General features: G+C 28.5%; 1 protein-coding gene across 12 annotated transcripts in view; it reads right to left on the reverse strand.

Annotated features, from left to right (window-relative positions):
- Window positions 1–19,471, reverse strand: part of LOC135925090 (WD repeat-containing protein 11-like) — a 129,564-nt gene extending 110,093 nt beyond the window's left edge. For 11 of the 12 annotated variants that reach the window (XR_010571522.1, XR_010571521.1, XR_010571524.1 and 8 more), the window contains exons 1-5: window positions 19,290–19,471; window positions 19,180–19,249; window positions 19,094–19,132; window positions 18,859–19,048; window positions 12,765–12,959 (exon numbers count right to left, since the gene is read on the reverse strand). Coding sequence is in view for 8 of the 12 variants with exons in the window: in XM_065460258.1 (XP_065316330.1) it covers window positions 12,765–12,959; window positions 18,859–19,048; window positions 19,094–19,132; window positions 19,180–19,249; window positions 19,290–19,351 (556 nt within the window). In the remaining 4 variants the exon portion in view is untranslated. Of the gene's footprint in view, window positions 1–12,764; window positions 12,960–13,317; window positions 13,417–18,858; window positions 19,049–19,093; window positions 19,133–19,179; window positions 19,250–19,289 lie in introns of those variants that run through there. The other variant, XM_065460262.1, reaches the window with a different exon arrangement.
- Between the last annotated feature and the right edge of the window lie 5,461 nt (window positions 19,472–24,932).

Genomic DNA, 24,932 nt, shown 5'->3' on the forward strand with positions numbered 1-24,932 from the left:
CCCACCTTTTCTCAATTCTTCCACTCCTGCTATTCCATGTCATCTCATCTCCAATTCGACAACTATTTACTTTCTTCAGAAGGGATCCAACAAGGCGATCCTCTGAATTCGATACTTTTCTGCATTGGAATCAACGAAATGGTCAAAAACATTTCTGCCAACTGCAATCTTCCACTGCACACTTGGTACTTTGATGACGGAATACTCTGCGCCCCCCCTAACTAGGTTGCTAAGGCACTAGCCATCATCAAAACACAATCCCATGCTATAGGACTCTCACTCAATGAATAAAAACCCGAGATCTGTCCATTTCATTGCTCTATCCCATTTACCCACAACTTCCACACAACCGAACTCTCATTCTTCACTCATCTAGGCTCTCCAGTCGGTGGTCTGGAATCCATCAATCACTTCTTTACTAACGCATTATCCAGCTTATTTCATTTAAAAAATATCTCTAAGTTTCTCCCTCCTCATCAAGCTTTTCTCTCCTCAAAAACTTTTACTACATTCCTAAAATTCTTTATGCCCATCGAACCACCTCATTTTCAAATTCCCCAACTCATTAAAATCATTCGAAACCTCCGTCAAACTCTTTCTGAAGAGATCCTTAATCTACGTTTTAACCATAATTAATGGTTACAAGCATCACTTACATGCAAGCTCGGGGGTATCGGCTTACGCTCACCTCTAACTCTTTCCATTAGTTTTGTCATCGTCTCCCGTCTTTCATCTGACTCACGCATTAGCCATCTTTCTCACTTCCCTGACCCCTTATTAGAAGAAGCCCAGATCATTTGGGACAATTCCGTTGTCCCAAATACTCCAGGACCTTCCTCATGTTCATAGAGAGACTGGATATTCCACTCAACGAAAGCTCCGTCGCTTACCTAAAATCGAGCCTTCACGACGACGATCTCACTACGAGTTTCTGGAAACCATACCCTCTAACAACCTTGATTTGTTGCTTACCGCCAGTGTTGTTAAAATAGCGCACTACTTTTTTTAGTAGCGGTTTTTATTAGCGATCTACTTTTTTTAGAAGATAGCGGTAGCTCGCTACTAATTTAGAAAGTTTTAATTTTACATAATAAATATATTTAAAAATTATTAAAATAAATCTAAAATTATAATCCTTTTATTTTATTTAATTTTGAAATTTATATTAAATATACATTATAAATCTAGTTAGCATTATAAATCTAGTTATTAAAATGTGTGAGATTGTTGAAGATAGCGAAATTTCTTTGGAAAATGAGAAAAATATAGATTATCTTCCCAAAATTCAAAAAATACTTGAATCTAGAAGAAAAAATTACTACTGGATATCGGTTTCGATGCAAGATGTGTCGCAAAATTTTATCCTCAAATCATACAAGCAGCTTTAATTTGAAAAAACATTTAAAGGTAATATATTAAACAAAAATATCAATGTGTATGCTATAAACCTTAATTTTTAAAATAAATTTAAATCAATAACCAATCATTTTTTTTATATATTCATAAATTTTATCTAAATTATTTAAAACATTTTAAACTAGTTATTTCAATCATTTTTATGTACTTATCTACTATGTAATTTTTATTCTAAGTATTACTGTTATAATTTTAGACTATTCACACTTCAAATTATAAAGAGATCGAAAAATATCTTAAAAGTTTTGGGGTAATGGAAGAAATCCACTTCCAAATTAAATTTAATTCAAACAAAATTAAGCAATTTGGATTCATCAACACCAGGGGTATCTCAAAAATTGGCTGACAAAGTCATAATGAACTTTATAATAGATACTGTTCAACCATTATCCTTGGTGAATAATGGTTCTTTTATAAAGATGATAAACACTTTTTCTTCACGTACCAAGATATTTTGCCAGCAGACATTGATGGCAAGAATTTTGGATAGCTTTAAAGAAATGAAAGAATCTTTAATATTAAATCTATCAGATGTCTCTACAACAGCAGATTGCTGGACGCATAATAGAAGGTAAAAATGTTTCTTTTCTGATTTATAATATGATATTCATATTTTTAGAGCTTATTTAGGAGTGACCGCATATTAGATTGAACCAAAAATCTAAAACGAAAATCTAAAGCATTAGCTCTAAAAAGAATAATTGGGACTTATGACATTCTAGCAAATATTATTTCAGAAATCCATATGTCTTACAAAATTCAGAACAAGGTTTGTAAGATGATTACAGATAATGGGTCTAATTTCCTTAAGGCTTTCAGGTTTTAAATTTATTATAATTTTTTTATAAAATATAGAATATTTGGTGAAGATAATAACAATACTTGTAATATTCATAACAACGAAATGTTATTATTATTAAAGTGCAATAATAAATAAATTATATATATATGTAACAAATTATAGTCATGTTTTTATACCAATATTTTATTTGTGGAAATAAAGTTACGAAAAAATATTTTAAAAAAAAATCAAAATAGCGTAAAAAGTAGCTAATAGCGCGCTACTCATTTGAAAACGATAGCGGTAGCGATATTGCGCTATTTTTTTATAAAATAGCGGTAGCGATAGCGCGCTACTTTTAAAATTAGCGTTTAACAACACTGCTTTCCGCTGACCAGATAAGATTTGCTATTGGACTATGGCTCAATTGCAAAATTGCTCTACCGTACCAATGTAAACATTGCCAAACCAGCGTCGATAGCAAGGGTAGACATCGCCTCCATTGTTGCTTTTGTCGAGGCCGTTTTCCACGGCACACCAAATTCAACGACATATATTACATGCCCTCAAATTAGCAGGCATTCCATTTAGACTTGAACCAACCGGAATTTTTAGAAACGATGGAAAACGTACTGATGGAATGTCCTCAATTTGGTCAAGGGGTCAGCTCCTAGTTTGGGATTTCACCTGCATTGACCCAAATGCACTAACTACAATCCTGAAAAATCATCAAGTACAGTTCTTTAGACCCTTCTTTCTTATTCATACCCATTGCTCCATTTTTACCACCTTCGGTAACAAAACTTAACATTTTTTTAAAGAATTAGGCAAACGGATTATTGAAAAAACCGATCAGCCTAAGGAATCCCTCTTCTTACGACAAAGACTTGCTACCGCTATTATTCGCTCTAACTATATAGTTTTACTCTTCCATTGAATAACCTTCCATGTCTATGACTTCTCTCTTCCCTTCTCATTCCTAACTTCCTTATTTTTAATCCCGTATCCTTTCCCGTAAACTCTATTTCTATATTTTTCACCATTATTAATTTTATTTTAAAAAAAAATAAAGTCCTTTTTTTTGCTAAAAAATTTCTTTTTTATACCAAGGATTCTTTACGCACTTCGGTCAACACTAATTTTTAAATATCCTATTCCTCTCCAAACTTACGAAAAAGGAATAAAGGACTTAACCGAAAAAATAGTAAATATCAGATTCAACGAAACCGCTTGGGCCCAAAGAACTCTTCCAACCAAATTTGGTGGTCTCGGCATCAGATCCCCACATGACTTAGCAATAACTACTTTCATATCGAGTAGTCTCTTGACAAAGCCAATAACCACCGCCCATAATTCTAAAGAAGATCTTTCCTTAATCGTGGCTATGGATATTTGGAAAACAAGGATCAATGCTGATTCTCATCCCCCCACAACCCATGGACAGAAAGACTGGGATGCACCAGTGGTTGCTCGCTGCGTTGAAACTCTCTTATCTAGCATATCTACCGACCGCACCCTATTCTCTTCCCTGCTCAATGGTACGGGACATGAGTTTCTTGAGGCCATCCCATCTACCAATCTTCAGCTTCAACTATCCAACAATAAATTTACCCACGCCATCGGCATTCGTCTAAATTGTTCCATCACTCACCCTCACATCTGCTCAGGGTGCAACTCGCCAGTTGACTCGAAGGGTAGACATAGTTTACATTGTCGCTCCTGCAATGGACGATTCATCAGACACAAGCAATGTAATACAATCATCCAACATGCACTGAAATCCGCCCAAATTCCTTCCACTCTAGAACCACAGGGTCTTTTAGATCTGACGGTAAACGTCCTGACGGGATCTCTCAAATCCCATGGAGGAGAGGCCAACTTCTGGTATGGGACTATTCCTGTATTGACCCCTTGGCCCCATCCAACCACGCCATCAACATCCTTGACCAGAAGGAACAACTTAAAACTTCTAAATACACAGAAATAATGAACGATCATTGCTTCATCCCAATCATATGAACCACTCTTGGCACCTTAGGCAAACTCGCCTTAGCATTTTTCAAAAACTTAGGATCACAAATCAGCAAACTCTCAGAAGAACTCGAGAGGGTTTTTTTCTTCGTCAACGATTATCCATAGCGATTCTCAAAGCTAATTATATCAGTTTCAATGGTAGCCTTCTAGTCAAAGAGCTATCTTAGACAACACTTACGTCCCTTTTTCATTTTTGTTTCCCTGCGTCACACCATCTCCGTTCTTTTTTTATAGTATTATTATATATTTTTCAAACATTTTTAAATATATTAAAACATAAAATATTATATTTTCGTTTTTTTTAATACTTTATATTATTTATTATTTGAAAATTGAAAATAAAGGATTTTATTATATGCTATTACATTCTGATAACATATTATATTAGCTCTTATTCAAATAAAGTAACCTATCACTAGAAAAAAAATGTAATTAAAATTATTTTATTAAAAATTAGAAAATTTAAAATTATTTTATAAGATATATAAATAAGCATATATTCAAAATTTATTTTCCAATTATTAGATATATTTAATCTATATCATAAATTTGAAATTTGATTTTCATTATTTGTAAATCTATTTATTTTTATATAATAAAGATATCTTATTCTATTTCTAATGTCCTGAAAAATGTAAAATATATAAAAATAAGCAAACTAATTCAAAATTTATTTAGCATTTTTATTAAAATATATAGATTATTATAAATATTATATATTAAGATAGCATAAATAAATATAGTGCGCACTATAAGGTTAATAATTGTTTATCTTCCAAACTAAAAAACTCCATTTTGTTAAATAAAATTATAATATATTTAAATCACGTTTCAATTTTAAACAAGGAAAAAACGTACTGCTTTCAATTTAAACAAAAATACGCTACGTTAAAAAACGTATTGCAAACGCAAACGTTCAATTTGTGCGCACTATTAGAAAAGGGTGATATTTTTAACATATTATTTTCCTTATTTCACGTTTCGAAAAATTATAACGGTTCGAATTTAAGTTTCTCGGTTCGATTTGAAATCCTGATTTAAGCCTCTCAAAAAAATATTTTTTTAAATATCTATTATTTTCCAAAGAAAAAGGTATATTAAAATCGGAAATTGTCATTCAAAAAAAATGACGCGGTCGGATAGGTCTTAAAAAAATTAAATAATTTTATAAGCAGAATATAAAATAATTAAAAACTCTTAATACAGAAAATATAAGATAGGATTATTATATTATGTATGAATGTCATATTATAAATTTAATGTTAAGGATGTTTCTTCTCTTTAAAATAAACAAAAGAAATATTTTGATTAAGAAATTTACAAATGAGCTGTTTTATCGACTAATTATCAGCTAAGCAAATAAAAAAATAGGTCAAATTTAAACGATTGTTATGTATAGCTATTTGTCGTAGTTATTTATTAGCTGTGGCTAGTTAATCTATTTTTATTTGGGTAATAGTCGACTAAACTTTGGCTAAGTCATCTAGGCTTAGCCGATTCCCCATCTTTACCTTAGATGGCAAAATTTTAAGTTTGGTAATATATTTTTGGATCGACTTGCTTTTTTATAAATTTTAAACCCAACCCAGATTTTTAAATTTTAGCGTCTGGCCCCGATTTTTAAAATTTTGTTATTTCCATTTGGCTAAATTTTATATATTATTTAAAAAGGAAATTGAAAATATGAGTAGTAATGAATGTCAAACGAACAATTATATGATTTTCCATTAAACCAGGCCGGACATTTTAAAATAACAACAGGCCAGGTCTGCGGGTCACTGAATAATTCTTCTGTAGTAGTAATTTAAAAGCGAATTTTATGGGCGTTATATGTTCTCTTTTATAATATTTTCTAATAAAATATTTAGCAATCAACTGCATAAATAAAGCATGTTGTTTGAAGTTAATAAAAATTAATGAAATCTTTTTACACCACATTGAAAAAATGCAGTTAGGAAAGGATTAATTTAATGTCTATTATAGTAGATTCTGTCTGTGATAATAAAAAAAAGGATTAATTAATGAATCTTAAAACCATAAAACCTAAACTCATTAATCGTAAAATCATAAAAGCTACTCTTTATTGGCGACCAGCTAAATAACAAAAAGAAAAAAAATGAGTGATATCAGCATGAGAAATGATTTCTATTTAGACTTGAGATGGGGGGTGACGAATGTGAAGAAGCATTTAGCATTGACACAGATAAGGGTTGACGATGGAAAAGACGCATGATTAAATAAATCCAACACGGCAAGCTTTAAGGTTAGTTAGGCTAGGAGATTCTGTTGACGAAATTCCAGAAGCCAAAAGCACAAGCTAGATAAAGAGAATACAAGTGCAAGGCAAGAGACGCCAAGGAGACATTTAGCCTGATTTCAGATTGGCAATAATGATGATAAAAAAAACTTTCAGGCCCGATAAGCTAGTGTGGGCTAAAAAGGGAGAAGTACCTAAAGCAATATAAGAGCAAGTTAGAAAAAAAAACTCAATTAGTACTAGGCTTTGTGAAGGAATATATATAGAAGTACAACTTTTATGTATATTAGAGATTTGTAAAGCTCGGCCCATCCTGCCAGGCCGGGTAGCAATTTTAAAAATTAAAATGGAGAGGGCGGATTTTTAAAAAATAATAATTTCCGGGTGGGCAATTGGTGCATAAAAAATTCTTGGGCCGGGAAAGACAATTTGTATAAAATATCAGGTAGTGCCTCACAAATCTCTGCTTCCTCGTAAAATTTTAATAGGCCAGCCCGGGTATTAAAATTTTGATGTTTTTTTCGAATAAACTAATATTTTTATTAATACTATTTAAAAATTAATTAAAATATGCAAATTTCTTTATTTTTTAAGAGCTGTCTAACTAGAATACTAAATATATAAATAATATAGTACATTCTCAAAAAATTAAATAATTTATATGATACAAATTATAAATGCACAAAACTGATACAAACACAGCTGATTTATAAAACAATTGTTTAAGAAATAGATAGATATAGAGGAGATATTAGAACCTTAATTGACATTGGGAAAAAAATTAAGTATAGATAGACTTGCGTGCCGTCTATTTTTGATCACGCTGTAAAAGCCACCTCTTATGAAAATCATGCCGGCGTCACATGACCGGCGCATAAATTTTTTGAAAATAATTCATATTTTATATATTTTTATTCTAATGATTAGCCAATAATGTTTTGAAAAGAAGTTGAAAAACATTACCGCAAATCTTCAAACTATGAATCGGATCTCGTTGAGGAACTATATCAATTTAAAGAAACAATTGAATTTCTATCTTTACGAAAAAATGCCAACATTAAACTTGGCATTACAATTAGAAATGAAAAAAACATATTTAAGAGTAAATGATAATGCTATATCGGAATTTAAATCAGTGCGCCGATTTACGCTGCCTTTTTAGTAAATTTTAAGGGCTGGGCCTGGAATTTTTTAAATAAAATTAAAACGTATTGGTGAGGCTAGGAAATTTTTTTTAAAGAAATATAATGGGGCAGGCTGGGCCAAAAAAAATGCAGAAGTGCGTGAAGCTTTGCAGACCTCTAATATATATTATGTGTCATTTTTGGAAAAAAAATGGGAATTCGATTTCTCAATTTTAAAACATTTACTGCAGGCGATTTTAATTTGAAAAATCGAATGCAACCTGAAATTTATTCCAGAATGTATCGATTAGAGCCCTGCATGTATAAATAACGGGCCAGGTGAACTCTGACATGAATTTTAAAAAAATATTTTGAACCAGACCAAATAATTTTAATTCATTTTTTTAAATATTATTTTAGACGCCGTCTGGGGATTATGACAAAAGATTTTGATTTTTTGTGGGGAATTATTATGATAAAAATTTTAAAAAATTATTTCAAATGATTTTCCGATTTGATAGAATGGCGTATTAATTAAAAAATTTCATAGCATTGATATTTAATTTTTTAATATTTCAGAAAATATATTTATTCAGTTATGAACATTCTTATATAATTGAAGGATAAATAAAAACGAACTAAATGGTAAAATAATAATAAAATGCATCATTTATTTTTATAAGTATGTTTGAAAACAAAATAAATATTTATAATAACAATTTACATACGTCATAATAAGCGCAATCGCCCTTTATCGCTATATGAAACAGCAGAGCTATTCTTGGACTATCTCATCCCAACTTATTGGGTTAAGAAATTTGGGGGTAACCTATGTAATGAGTCTATCAACAAATTTTTGGGCAGGCTGCAGTTACCTGTGCGCGCAAGAGGCAAAACCACTTGCTTAAACGCCTATGGGAAACAAGAAGAGAGAGAAAAACCCAAGATTAATTCAAATGCCAGCTTATGGCGTATTTCAAAAAATTTCCTGATCGAGACTACTCTCGAAAAAAAACGCATTCAACTCTTTGGTCATACTATAAGAAATTTCAGACAAAATATAGTTCATGAGGCCATAATCTGGCTCCAGTCTTATGAAGGGAAAACCTATGGTAAATACAAGTCATATTGGCTGTACAAAACGATAAAAGAGTCATAAGTCTAAATCTGACGATGGACCAATTCATACGCCTAAACAATGAAGGTTCTATAAAAAAGCTACAAAAATCAAATCCAACTATCTAAACCCTCCAAACCTCTCCGCTTCTCCATAAGCATAAACACCACCTTCCCCCCCCCGCCATGGTAAACATACATCAAAACATACTTAACTTATGCTATCATCCCTCTAAGCTAGTATTTTTAAGTAAATAGCAGTTTTTTTTAACACAATAAATCAATATTTATAATAAATAAACAAATTCTATACAGATCATAAACCTAAAATCAACCAATACCCCTCCCTAATACATTTTACTTAATCGGGTACGGGTTTTCTCTCTCTTCTTGTTTTCCGTAAGCGTTTAGGCAAGTGGTTTTGCCTCTTGCGCGCACAGGTAACTGCAGCCCCCAAAAATTTGTGGATGGACTCATCTCATAGGCTACCCCCAAATTTCTAAACTCAATTAGATGGGATGAGATAGTCCAAGAGTAGCTCTGCTGTTTGATATAGCGATAAAAGGCGATTGCGCTTATTATGACGTATGACGTATATTACTGTTGAAAACCGATTGAAAATATGCAAAAAGTGTGACAACATAATTAGTCAGCAAGATGAATTTTATGAACTGGCCGAAGGTATGCTTAGAACGATTATCTTTCTCTATAAATTTTTTAAGGGTTTAAGGAGAATTACCTGCCAAATTCTAATCTTTTAAAATCAAATCTTATTAGCACATATGAAAAAGATTTTATTCGCAGTAAAAATGAAGATGAATTTTATAAACTTGCCAAAGGAATGCTTTGAACGATTATCTTTCTCTATAAATTTTTTAAATTGGGTTTAAGGAGAATTACCTGCCAAATTCTAATCTTTTAAAATCAAATCTTATTAACACATATGAAAAAGATTTTATTCGCATTAAAAATGAATTAAAATTAAATGAATATAGACTAGATGCAAAAAAGATTGTAATGATTTAACAAATAAATGATTTATAAATATTTTTATTTTTAAGCCCAAAATAATAGTATATTTTAAATGATTTATATATATGATCAGGGTTGCCATGTCTCCCCCGTCGGCGGGAGACTCCCGCAATTTTTTAATTTACACGCAGACATCTCACTCCCGCAAAACAATTGCAATATTCCCGCAAAATTCTACCGAAATTTTTTAATTTCTCCTGCACAATTTTTTTTAGTATTTTAACGTTTTTAATATATAAATAATAATTCTGAGAGATATAATTAATTGATTATTTTTATATTTCTAAAATAAATTTTAAATATTAAATCGAAAAACATGTTTAGTATGTAAATTTCTTTCTATCCTGTTTTATTTTTATCCAATAATAAATCAACATCATTATTCATCATCACATTATCATTTCATTCTTATTTTATCATTTTCAGTGTGTTTGTGTATAACATTATAGGGCTTGGCGCTTAATTATCACGTTCAGGTTTAATTAAATATATAAGAAAATAATATTATTCTGATAATTATTTTATTTATTATAATTCAATCACATGATTATAATATAACCAGTTATTTAAATCAGCGGTGAATATTTTAGTTATGAGGAAACAATCTCTAATTAATTCCTATTTCAAGTTCAATAGGGCATTTCAATAAAACTGTTAAAATTCTTTTCCACGAACAGTGAAAAATCCAGCGATATAGCTAACCACATAATGGTTAATATAGCTGATTAAGGGTTATCAATGAGTTGCATGTCAGCTTTCTGTGCTGATAAGGTCTCTATTAATTTTGGCAAAAGCCAAAGTGTATTTACCGAATTGATGCAGTACAATAATGATTTAAATACCAATTGGCTGTGGATGTCGAAATAATTGTGATGAAATGTTTTAACGAATTTAGTTCATCAACTAAGAGTTAATGAGTTAAAAAAGTTGGTGGAGTGGTCTAGAATGGTGTGAGTTGTTGCGCCTTATCCCTATCAGGTGGTTATCATTAATACCTGTCATAGTTAGAATTTCAAAATTTTACGATCCATTAAAAAAATACTTCTTAAATAAAGATTACAAAAGCTGTCCTAAAATATTGAAAAATTTTTTCGATGATGAAATGGCAGAAGATTTAGGAATGGTTTTACATGTAGGAAATCTACTACATGCTGTTAATATTCAGTTGCAATCAGAAGAATCTTTATTAATAAAGATTGGCAAAATTATGCTGAAGCTGTGTTAATCTTTGCAGTTAAAAATTGATAATATATTTTATGACGCTATTGCTAAATTATATTAAAATGTTCAAATAATACTCTAATTAATGTATTTTTAAATGAAACAAATATTTTTATTAAGTCAATTTTAGAATATTTTAATAACTCAATTTACAAATGTATAAATATTATGACCTTGGAACAGAAACCATCTATTGATGGTTTTTGTAATTTAATAAATATATTAAAAAAACCGATAGACATTGATGTCTTGTTTGAGGAGATTGTAATTCTCTCTATTTTTTATGATTCGTCATACTTAAAGGTAGATGGTGTAAAAGCAGAGGAGAATGGGTGGAATTTTTTCGTAATAACGATAAAACCTCTTGCTTGGAAAAAATATACGAATATGTTTTCTCCTTACCTCATTCTAATGCCTCATTGGAGAGCATTTTTAGCCTGATGGGGACTGCCTGGAGAAAGGAGCGAAATCGGATTCCTCTAACAAAATATAAGGCCGAGCTAATGGTTAAACAAAATTAAAATATGTCATGCCAGGAATTTTATAAATATCTGACGACGATAAGCGTTTAGTTTCATTATTTAAATCTCAAATAAAATATAATTAACATTATAACTATCCATATTTTTTATATTTTATAATCCCTTATTATAGTCGCATAAAATAAATATATATTTTACATTGTAAAATTAAAATCGTTTATTTTTTTTTTATAAAATTAATATATTTTAATAAATCAAGATGTTATTTTAAAAATAAAGATAGCAATTAAAAAAATTTTGTCTCGTACTATAGTTACCTATTTTATTTTTTAAAAATAGTTACCGACTTTGTATTTAATAAAGTAATTATAAAAAATAATAGGCAGATAACTAAGTCAATTTTAAATCCCGGCACTTCGGGCCTTTGGCCCGCAAGAAATTTTTTTTAGCAATTTTTATATTTCTACCGCAATTTTCATATTTCTCCCGCAAAATACCAAAGTTCTCCCGTAATTTGAAAATTTTTACCTGGCAACCCTGTATATGATATATAAAAAAAAGGTAGATTGAAAAATTATCGGAAATGTTAAGAGGAAGATAATTCACCTAAAGAAAAATAACCTCAATTTTTTTCTTAAGGAGGAAGTGGGGAAGGTTTTTTGTAAATTTTAAAAATTATTAGAAGAATCTTCTGTGTTTTGTAGGCAATATCAAATCGGCCTCCTAAACGTGGTATCAGCACCTCTAAATATAATCATTTCTTTAAAATTCACTTATCAATTTTTTTCTCTAAAATTTACTTTATTTCTATGATTAACTCAAAAAATTTCGGGTTGGATTCGGCGGACAAAAAAATAGATTTTGTCTGGGTCAGACTAGACCGCAAATCACAAGATGATACTGAGCTCTAGTTTTGAGAACCCATTTAGACAATTTTGATATCAACTTGTAAACTAATCGTAATTTATATAATTTTTTTGTATGCATTTTAAAAAATACACAAGCATATGGCGTCATTATATGAAATTCATAGAGTAGGTAATCTACGCATACTGTAATACATTTCTGGTCAAAAATTGCCTTGAGTAAATAAATTCAAATTATTATTTCCGAATCCCGACAAAACTTGGTATTTGTTATTTTAAATGAATTTTATAAATCCTTATTTTTATATATTCCAAACCCTAACCTAGTTCAGGGATTTTCACTAAACTCTAACCCCCCTCTTTCTAACAAGAGTCATATCCCTGAATATTTTTTTATATTATATAGCAATCGAATTGAAAAAAACATGAATATACTGATGAATCTTGAGTTATCAAAAGGATCAAATGCAAAATGTTGAACATTCTCAGCAAAATCGATTTTCCATAACTCGGTTCCATTAAAAGCATGATAAATTACCAAATGAGATTTTGACTTAGTATTATTTTGAGAATACAACGCCATCAAATTTTCGGAATTGACTTTGAAAGACCTTAATATCCATTGTATATCTATTGTATTGATATAATAAAGGTATTATAAATCATTTCGTTGAAAATATTTAATGTATAATATTATTATGTATATATGTCGTATAGGGATATACGGAAACTCTCATGATTATGAATCCCAATCTTTAGTAGATAGTTCATACGTTAGTCATTATAATAAACAAATTGATAAGTAATAACTTTATAGACCAAATATTTTATTTAGAAAATGGTTCATAAATTATTATTTAACGATCAGACTTTTTCCTTTTTTGGATGATAAAATTGGGTTACCCATAAAATTGAACATATTTTTAAGGTTTCATAGCATAAAGGCTGAAAAGAACATTATAATCTTATAGATGCGAAAATCTATCACTGTTAATCCAGGAGGATCCCACAATAGTACCATGCTTCATTATAGTAACCTTCATTGTCAAAGCTGCCTTTTTTCCATTGGGAAAACAACCCTATTCTTGGCACCTCGTATTTTTATGAATAATTAAATATTTTTAAAAATAAGAGCCCATTAATTTTTTTTTCAGAAAGAGGTTGGAATAAAATTTGCAAGTAAAAATAAATGATTCAATGCAGCGAAACTTTTATCAAATGTTTATTATAGCGAAACCTTTATCCCGAATACTATTCCGCTAAAACTATATAGCAAATTTTTAATAATCAAACCTATACCGTAGAATTTTTTGAGCGAATACATAAAAACGAAACTTTTATCGCAAAAAAAACAATAGTGCGAAAGCAATACTGCGATAATTTCTAATGATGCTTTTGTATTTTAAAATTTTTATTTTTAAGGCCATATAAATTAAATAATATTTTAAAAATAAGTTGAAAGATTAATTCATTGATAGAGTTTTTAATATTTTTACCTTAACAAATTTATATAGTAATTCTCGGGCTTGGAATTAACTTAGAAAATTTATTATATAAATTTTGCTATTTGTCATGTTTTCCCTCGAAGTATTATCTTATAAGTATAGTATTGCGCACTAAGAACCCAGGCTTTAAGAATATATTAATTATTTGTTTCTTAGCGATATATGAGTTGAGCCAATATTTATTGCCTGATTAGTACTTATTATTTATTCATCAATCAGTTTTGCGTTACTAAATAAATGCCTTAGTCTGCGTCTATATCGGAGTTTGAACCGCGATTTAGAAATCAATTACATCTATAGTATTTTTTGTTTTCATATTCATTTGTGTTAAGTAATTCAATCATTCATCCGATATTGGAATACTGGTGTTACATGATTGTAAATTTATATTTTAATGTTAAAGGCGTTATTTAATATTGTATTGTGACTTAATAATTGGATATTATATATATTCTATTTTTGAGTTTTAAGTTAATTGTTTAAATAGAAAATTAAATTCGATATATTATATTTTTCACACAAAAGAAGATGTACATTTTTTCTTAAATAAAATTATATACACATTTTTTCTTAAATAAAATTACATATATATTTTTCTTAAATAAAACTGGATATACAGTTTCCTTAAATAAAACGACATAAAATAATAAATAATCGTCTCACTATCAAAATCGTTCTCAGAATATTATCGACTCAAGCCCCAACGTTATTTCAAGTTTCCATTCTTGCAACAACCGGGAACTCAAACAAGTATCAAATCAATTATATTTTAAAATTTCTAACAATTTTGCCTAATTATTTATAAGTATATATATATATATATCTTATAATTATATAACATATTAGCCACTATTAAAGAATGAATTTTATCATATAACATTAATTTACTTTGAACCATCAAGTGATGAAAATCAAAGTATGGAGGATATTAAAGATGAAAATGAAGGTTGTATAATAGATAATCTGGGTAGTTATAATTAAAACTATTATAAACTGGAATACAATTATTTATTTACACAATATCCTTAATTCCCCCTTTCTTGGCGCTTATTTATAAATATCTTAAAATACAACACAAATCTTGTATAAAAATATTTATAAAATAAATATTCATTTGTTCTATTTACTTTACATCTGTTCAGACATTCGAAAATTAATGAAATGGGCTATAAATTAAGACCATACATAGTAATAAACCAAGTATGGTATGGAAGTTTTTGGCCAGCTCGCTTAAATTGATGATTCAATTCATTAACTTTGTTAAAGATATTTTATAAACATTTATAAATTTTTATGAAAATTTATATTCATAATTTGTTTCGTGTGCAAAAAGATGTTTACGCACAATACTGTTGGCAATAATATACAAACAAATTTACACTGTATACCATGTATGTTATCTAATCGGCGAGCCAGTTTTTTAAATATTCATCTGTTGCCGCCGGTATATAGATCTCGGCGTTATATATAATTTACATTTTAGTTTATGTTTTTCCAAAATAGAAATTTATTAAATATAAAAAAAACTTTATAACACGTTATGTTTACATAATTAAGAAAAATCATTTTAAAATATTTTAAATTAAAAAATACTCAAAAAATTCTGAAAAATTAAAATTTTTACTTAGCAAAATCATCTATGAATAGTTAAAAAAATCTGAGAAAATCAGTAAAAGTTCTAAGCTTTCAGTATTTTAGTCCTGAATAAGTAGGAAAAAATTCTAAACATTTCAGCTTCCTAAAATTTATTTTAATTGCATAAATCGCATTTTCTGCATTTTCAAAATTTATGTTAAAGGGGAAAGATATATTTATTGGGGTAAAAACTTAAAAAGCCCCTGCGTACTTACGACCATGAGTGGGATATATATTGGATATATGTTATTATTCTAATAAATGTATTCGCGATATATTCATTGTTTCTTAGCATTTCTCTCGCGTTGACTTCGTGCAAATACATTTTTAGTAAAAATAATCGCTAATTTTGCTACAATGTACACCAAAGTGTTCGCGGTTTCGGTTCCGTGGAACTAAATTTGGGGAATTAGTTTCATGCACCATCGCTCTAAAATTCCTTCAGGATAAACGATTCACGATCAAAGTTTATCTGTATTGATCTAATGCGAAAATAAATTAAACGACATAAATAATTAACAACTTAAAACGGAAGGCCAGTAACAAAACTTGTGAAAAATTATATAATGAAAACGATATTTCTAGAACTTTCCCGAGTTCTGGAATGCTCCGAAAATACTGATTTAGCAATTACATAATTATAAAAATATTTATAATGGTTTTAAAATACAGTTAATTATAAATTTAATCATCGTGTCCCCAAAAAGGAACAATTTGAACTTGGTTTCATTATTAAGCATTAATTTTTTTTAATTAAAATTTTAATTGAAATTGATTAATGATAATTATTTGAATAAATATCAGGTTAAAAAAATATAATGAGCTTGTTAATATTGAGGTAAATGAGAAGACATAATATTAATCAAAAATGGATGATTTTTGGGTGCCCATGAGGTTGTGCGATCAGGCTTCACACTATTTTTTGGTGATTAGTAGGCTCAAAATCAGGCTTCACACCATCCTTTGGGGATTAGTAGGCTCAAAATAATTACGTATGTAATAATCTGTTTTTCTGTTTAATTATTATCAAATACAAATTTATATTATATATTAACATCACACAGAGTTGGGCAGTACTGTGAATACTTGTATCTAATATACAAGTTCCTATTATATCTTAAACTTTGTATTTTTTTTGTCATATTTATATATCTGTATTTAGGATACTTTATTTTAAAAGAATCTTTTATCTTTTTCATTTCCTTGACAAAGGACACTGATACCTTTTAAAAACTCAATAACCACTTTTAACCATATTTTTCATGGTTTTTGTCTTGATAACCTAAATTTCTTGTCTATATTACGATTCTTCGTTTTGTTCAATAGTTTTATTTGTGATCATTAATGGAAGATCAGAAAATTATGGTTATTCTGTTTATAAAATTTGTGTATGCATTTAATTTAAATATTTTTTATACTAAATTTTACTTTATGCCCATCAGGTTTTAGGTTTAAAAAGCAAGAAAATATGCTTAAATTTTTGTGAGGAAAAAAATATGCAAAGAAAATTTTTAAATTTATTATAATAAATTTAAGTTTTTGCTATAATTTAAAATGGAATATAATCTTTTTGCAAAAAGTATAATTTGCAATTCATGTAAACCTTTTATATTTTTTCAAAAATATATAAATTATCACATATTAGTTTATGGGGGGAGGTCACCTTGATTTTATCATTCCTGGCAATGTGTCTGATATTATAGCAAATGTATTGCAGGTGAATTCTATAATTTATCAGATGTCATTGATACAAATATGTCAACCAGTGAATTATTACAAGGTTTCCCATTGTTTCATGCAGAAAGTCTTATTATGATAGCACAAAATATATAAACAACATTTTTTTTTTATTTTATCATTAAATTCAAAATAATATAAAACATATTTTTACTATACTTTCGAACAAATTCTCATTCAAAACAAACACTTATAAAAGAAAATCTTACAAAAAACTAATAATTTGTTCATTAAAAAATTCAAAATTAATTAATTTGGATAAAATTTTGACAATAGTATTGCATAAAAGTATATTATAAATAATTAAGATAATCTTAAAATTTAATTTATAGCTTAACAACTAATATTTAATCATATGAAAAAAATTTATACATTGTTATTTTAATAATTAACAAGTGCCATGGCTTAACAAAGATTTATATATTCCTTTACATGAGAAAATATCCTTCATAATCTTAAAGTGATATCTATTAAATAATATTTTTTATATAAATTAATGTATTTCTTTTAGTGTTTTCATATCATATAGAAAATAAAATTAGTTAATGTCATTCTTAACCTCCTTTATTAAAAAATATGATTCTATAATACTTTCCAAATTTTATAAGAAATCACATCTTACATAAAAAATACAAATATTTGAGTCCTTTTCTATTTGATTATTCTTTTGTATAAAAAAAAATCACAACTTTTTTTAAAATAAAAATTTATAGATATTCCTTAAAAAAAAAAATTATTACAATTATTTTATGTTTTTAAATATATTCTGCTGACTTTTAATGAAAAAATTAAAAGTTTAGTGTAAAACATTATTTATTTTATAAATGTTTGTTTTGAATGAGAATTTGTTCAAAAGAATGAAAAAAATAGGGGTATTGACATTTTTTATATGATATTCAAATAGAATGATAACAAACTATAAAAAATGTTTACATATTATGTGCTCTCATAATAAGAGTTTTCATGCAAAAACAAAATCCTATATATTAAAAGATAATCTGTTCCCAAAAGTTGCAATAGGTTAAGGATAATGGCTCCTATCTGTATCCCTGTTTCAAGTCATAAATGAAAAAAAGTTTTATAAATAAAACTAATCAAGTTATTTAAGATTGTCTAAGAGCTGGCTATTTTTGTCAATAATTTCTAGTGAAGATGCAATTTAAAAAAATATAAATAAGTAATTTAATTCTCCAAAAATTTTAAAGTGAGATCAAATTTTTGAAAATTATGAGAATGTATATTATATAATTACTTAAATAAAAAAAAAATGGAAATTAACACTTGTTTTTTTCATAGGTGTAGCATTTTAGTGTTTTTTTGTGTAGGGTGTTAGATTAATCACCTGATTTGAGAATTTTTAAAAATGATTAACTCAATATTTAAGAAAAAAATAGCCTAGGCCTTGAGATTTTGCTAATAAGTGTCCCAACCTTTGCGTCATCTAAAAGCAAAATCTTCAGACTTGTGTAATATTTTTCTTGGGTAAAATATTGAATAAGCCGTTTTAAAATTAGCTCAAATTAAGCTTTTTAACAACATTAATCTCTGTCATCTAGATGACATATAACAATAATCAACTGCTAATTATAAACCTTAATTACCAGATATTACTCAGTACATATAATTAATATTATAGAATGTTTAATAATTACCCAAAATTTTATAATTTTTAATTTTTGTGAGAGTTTGATTGTTAATTTCAATTATTTTTATCCCAAATAAGGCATCCCATAATATTATATTGTTATCAATATCTACTGATAAACAAATCATTGCATTGCTTGAAATTTGTTTATGTTTTGTAGATGAATCCATATCTCTTTTTATAGGTCCCCATTTAACCTAGCAATTATATTTAATATATTTATATCATAATATTAAATTAACCATTGCAACTAATTCATTGCATTTTAACACTTGTACAACCTGTAAGTAATTTAGTTTATGTATTATTAGATAAATCAAAATTTTACATTTTGTAAGTTAACGTCAAAAATTATAATTAAATTGAGGGAAGTGTATGCCAATAAGTCATTTTGTCCCCTAAATAATATCTATATAAAACTTCATAAACCATTAAAACCAATCAAGTGTTTGATTTGAAAAATTAAAAGATCCAGGTAAGAAAACCGATTTATATTCCATTGGGTAGATCGGTGCAGCTAAACTAGGAATTGACTGGTAAACTGAGAATAGAGAGGTAAGCTGAGAATTGACAGGTAAATTTTATGTTTATTTTATAACAATCACTTTTATTTTAAAAATATAAATAAAATGTATTTATTATATAAATCTAAAAGAAAGTGTTTTAATTTAAGAAACTATTTAAATTAATTCTTTTTTAAAATCAAAATTTATTATCATTTCTTTATATCTAAAAACATAGTATATATATAAAAAAAGTTAATTTAAACATATTAAACAATCAACGTTAATATATTTTAATAATAAACAATATTCAAAGAAAACTAAAATTAACTATTCAAATTTAAATTTATTTAAATATATAATCAATCAACAAAATCAAATTTATCCAAAATTAAAATTATCTAAATAGATAAAATAGAATATATAAGAAAATGTAGTCCATAAATTTATAATATGTTAGAACAGATATATTACATAGAAAATATAACACCCATAATAAATTTTACAAACCATAAATATATTTCTGTTAGATGCGTGTCGTAATAGATCATTTACATAGTGTTTAAACAACAAACTTAAATAATCTTGAAATCATTTTAATACATTTTTCCAGGGGCGTCGCTAGCCTTCACAATCTAAGGGGGCTCAACTAAAGAAATATTTATTGGGGGGGGGGGGGGGGTATTAATTTATGGAAGGCATTGCAAACAAGGTACGAGTAAAACAAACTTTTATTGAAAAATTTATATATCTCTTTTTTACAAAAATATATTACACTTTATATACATTTTCAGTAATCAGTTTTTGTAACTATTCTCAAAATAAAATGATATAAAAATAAGGTTTTTAGTATGTTAAATAAGAAAAGACAATTTTAAAAAGGTATTTTGAATATCATATAATATAAAAACCTTCAAAAAATATAAATATAATATGACATGTAAATTAGTCATATTCAACATCTCCCCCTTTTTCTAAGTGACTCTTCCTCCATTTGTCATTTCTTCATAGCTCCATTATTCATTTGTCGATCTGGCTCGAATTAGTTTGTACCTTGTATCATCGCTCGTCCAACATCGTTTGTTGATCCGTTGTTTGCATTTGACCTTTCCATTTAGCTTTAAAAAATTTTTATACATATTTTATTAAAATCTTTCATTTATTTTTAATCATTTTTTTAGATCGTAAGTCATATTTCCTGTTTTGAACTTGAATTTTTGTTTGACTTTGACTTTCTTCACCTCTTCCCCCTCTAAAAATCCGTGTAGTATTATCGTTTGTTATTGCGTTTGTTATTCTTTTCTTTATTTGATCAAGATGTCTCCTAATAATGTTGTATCCATTATCTATTCTATATGTCAAGTTTCCTTCCTTTTGTACTACTACTCCTTTATCCCAAATATTTTCTTTAAACGTCTTGTACCAAATCTTGTCTCTTATTTCTATTTCTCTATTCTTTGATATTTTTCTTCTTAATATATTCTCGTTATCCTCCAAAAGTTTGATTAAGTCCCATTTAGTCCTGATCGTTCTTGAAAACATTACTTTACTGGGTATCATATTCGTTGTATCATTCGGCGTATTTCTATAATTAAACAAAAATTTCTCTAAAGCTACGTCCAAGTCTATGTTCGTGTTGTTTTCCATATTTCTTTTAAGACTCATTTTCATAGTTTTTATCATCCGTTCACATTGACCATTAGTATGTGTTTTATGCCATGATCTTCACAAAACTTTTTAAATAATTGACTAGTAAAATTCGTACCATTATCCGTCACGATTTTGTGTGGTATTCCAAATAAGCTTATAATTTTCATCAATTCTTTTAAAGTTGATTCCGTCGTAATGTTTTTCATTCGTTTTATGATTGGAAATTTGCAATACGCATCAACAAATACCATAAAATTGTTGTTTTCAAATTGTGCAAAATCTATATGTACACGTTCAAAAATCTTTGTTGGTTGTTCCCATGGATTTTGTATATTGTGAGGGTTATCCGAATATCTGTTACATGAGTCACAATTTTTTATCTCTAGATCTATCTCCGTGTTTATACCAGGTAACCACAAATAATCTCTCGCTAACATTTTCGTTTTACCTGCACCTAGATGTCCTTTATGTAGTTCGCGTAAAATCTCTTTTCTCATGTTCAGCGGTATTATTATTCTGTTTTCTTTAAATAGATAATGTTTTATCAAACTCAATTCCATTTCCATGTTTCTGTATGTTTTGTTTTTTATTGGTTCATTATTTCTAATATTATCAATTATTTCCATTAGTTCTTTATCATTCTTTGTTTCTTTAACTAATTGATTGAAGTTTATTGGTATGTCCCATAATTTATCATCAACTTTTTCAACTACAATATTCTTTATTTTCCTGTGGTAATCTCGACAAACAATCTGGCACTAAATTTCTTTTCCCCGGTCTATGTATTATCGTATAGTCATATGCTCCCATTGCCAAGTTCCATTTTTGTAAAGGCATCGATATTGTAGTGTTTTCTCTGAGTGTCTTTGAAATAATGTATATTAGAGGCTTGTGGTTGGTTATTATTATAAATTTGGTCCCAATTAAATATTCCTGAAATTTTTTTACCGCAAATATTATAGACAATGCTTCTCTCTCGATATTTGTATGATTTGTTTCAGCTTTTAAAAGTTCTTGATGCGAATGCAATAGGTTTTTCTTTACCATCTCCTTCGATGTGAAATAAAACTGCTCCTAGTCCTTTTTTCGACGCGTCAGTCGCAATTCCAATTGGTAGATCATGGTTGTAAAAATTTAAAGTTGGCGGACTACTAATCAACGCTTTCAAATCCTCAAAACTTTTCTGGTGCACATCTTTCCATATCCATTTTTTCTTGTTAACCATTTTATATAGAGGATCAGCTATTGCACAGAAATTTTCTGTAATAACTGGCCATGCCTAAAAATGTCGCTAGTTCTTCTTTTGTTGTCGGTTTTGGCATGTTTGTTATGGCATCTATCTTATTTTCGTTCGGGTGAATTCCGGTTTCATCTATATCGTGTCCTAAAAATCTTGTCTCTTTCTTCAAAAACACTTTTTTCGAAATTTTGTGTAAGCCCATATTTTGTTATTCTATCGAAGACTTTTTTATGTTATTAATATGTATTTCATCATTATCACCCGTTATCAGTAAGTCATCTATGTAGAATATCACGTCCTTCATATCCCCAAATATTCGATCCATGGTACTTTGAAATATAGCAGATGAAGTTTTTAAACCAAAAGGTAGTCTTGTAAATTGATAATACCCTTTTTGTGTTGAAATGGTCAAAATATTTCTGCTGCTCTTGTCGATCGGAATTTGCAAGAAGGCCTCTTTAAAATCTATCTTGGTGAATTTTTTTCCTTTTGATAATTTTTATATTAGATCCTTTATCCGTGATATCGGGTACTTGAAGTCCTCCAAAGCAGGATTTACCGTGCTTGAAATCCGCGCATAGCCTGAGTGATACATCACTTTTGTAAACAGGAGTAAGTGGACTTGCCCAGCGTACTTCCTCTATAGGTTCTATAATCTTGTCGTCAATCCATTTCTGTAACTCTTTTGTTATTAAATCAATTCTTTTGTATGGAATACGTCTTGGTGGTATAATCTTCGGTGTGGTGTTTTCTTTTAGGTATAACTAGACGTTGCTTCTACACATCGGTTTTTTGTTAATTTTTAACTTGCATTCTTTTATCAAATTTTCTATCGTGTCATTATGATTCTCTTCGACATGATTTACAAATTTATCCAGTATATTTCCAAAAACTCTTATCCATGTCCTTCCTAGAAGCGCAATCTTGTCGCTTTGGACTACAAAAGCATCTAAGTTTTGAGTTTTGTCTTCATATCTCACTTTTATTTTAACGATTCCTAGCACCTCTATTTTTCTCCCATCATAGCCAGTCAGTTTCGTATCCGATTTATTCAAGACTTTGATTCCTATCTTTCTAGCAATATTAATCGGCAATATCGAAAATCGTGACACGGTATCTATCTACATATCTACCGGTATATCGTTCAGGTATATCGTAACTTTGTAAGCATCATTTGCTTTATTGTCCTCGTCCAAGTTCTTTGCACCAAATTAAATAAATTTCTTTTTTGATTATTTTATCATCATTATCTTCTTTTATCTCCTCTATATCGACAGTGTTTACGTTGTTAGAATATCTGAATTGATTATTATTATTGTTTTGATTTCTATTATTATATGATTGGTTGTAACTTTGATTATTGTTATATCGAGGTGTGTATCGTGATTCATTTTGTTGTCTGTTAAATCTATTATTATAATCACTATAGTATCGATTACCATTATTATCATTATTATTTCTGTTATTTAATCTCGAATTAAAGTTGTTTCGATATCTATAGTTGTTTTGGTATCGCGGGTTGAAATTTTGTTGTCTTGGGTAGTAATTGTTTTGATATCTCGGGTTGTACTTGTTCCCTTGATAGTTATTCCCTTGATAAATGTTCCCTTGATAAATGTTCCCTTGATAGTTATTCCCTTGATAGTTGTTCCCTTGATAGTTGTTCCCTTGATAGTTGTTCCCTTGATAGTTGTTCCCTTGATAGTTGTTCCCTTGATAGTTGTTTCCTTGATAGTTGTTCCCTTGATAGTTGTTCCCTTGATAGTTGTTCCCTTGATAGTTGTTACATCTTGGTGTCCATTGATATCTATTTGTATAATTCATTTGTGTGATTGACCCTTTGTTATGATCGTCATACTTTACCATACGCCTATCCATTTTATCATCTCTACGTCCTTCTATTTGTTTGATAGCTACATTATCGTTTTCTATTTTTATATTTTCTACTTTATCAATTATATTTACGACAGTCTCTTGTTCCTCAAATTCCATTCCTAATTTTAATATCTCTGGTATTGTTATCCCTTCTGCCCTTGCAATTTTTTGTCGTAATTCTTTGTTAATGGACGACACTCTTATTTTTTCTATTGCCCTATCAAAATTAGCATATTTACATTTATTGTTTAATCTACATATTTTGCTTACCCATTGTCCGAACGTTTCACCTTTTACTTGTTCGGCTGCATTAAATTTTTTTATATATGAATCCACCGATTTCTATGGATGTAAAAGCTTGAACCTTTCGATTACGATTGACGGGTTAGTAAATTCTGTTAGCGTGCAAATGGCTTCTAATCTTAGATACTCTTCTTCCGGAAGTCTCTGCGTAAAAGCATACGCTTTTTCTGCATCCGTGTATTGTGGATCTTTTAAAATGGCGTCGAATTTCCTTAAAAAATAATCAATGTTATTAGAGTATATAGGGCATTCAAGTAGACAATTTTTTAACGGTTTCATTTTTTTTTATTTTTATAATATTTTAATATTTTATTATTATAATTTATAATATATATATGATACTACAACTGTTTAATATCTCTAATACATTTTCACTTTTAATATAAATCGTTTTCCGTCATCATCTACATATTCCTTGCCACTGATAGACCTATAAATGTGTAGCATGTCTTCTATATTATCATAATATACACGTGCGATCGTCCTTGATTTGTGTCGTACGTAAGTGTA

The sequence above is a fragment of the Gordionus sp. m RMFG-2023 genome, chromosome 2 (assembly GCF_954871325.1).
Source record: "Gordionus sp. m RMFG-2023 chromosome 2, tfGorSpeb1-WG-v2, whole genome shotgun sequence".
NCBI lineage: Eukaryota > Metazoa > Nematomorpha > Gordioida > Chordodea > Parachordodidae > Gordionus > Gordionus sp. m RMFG-2023.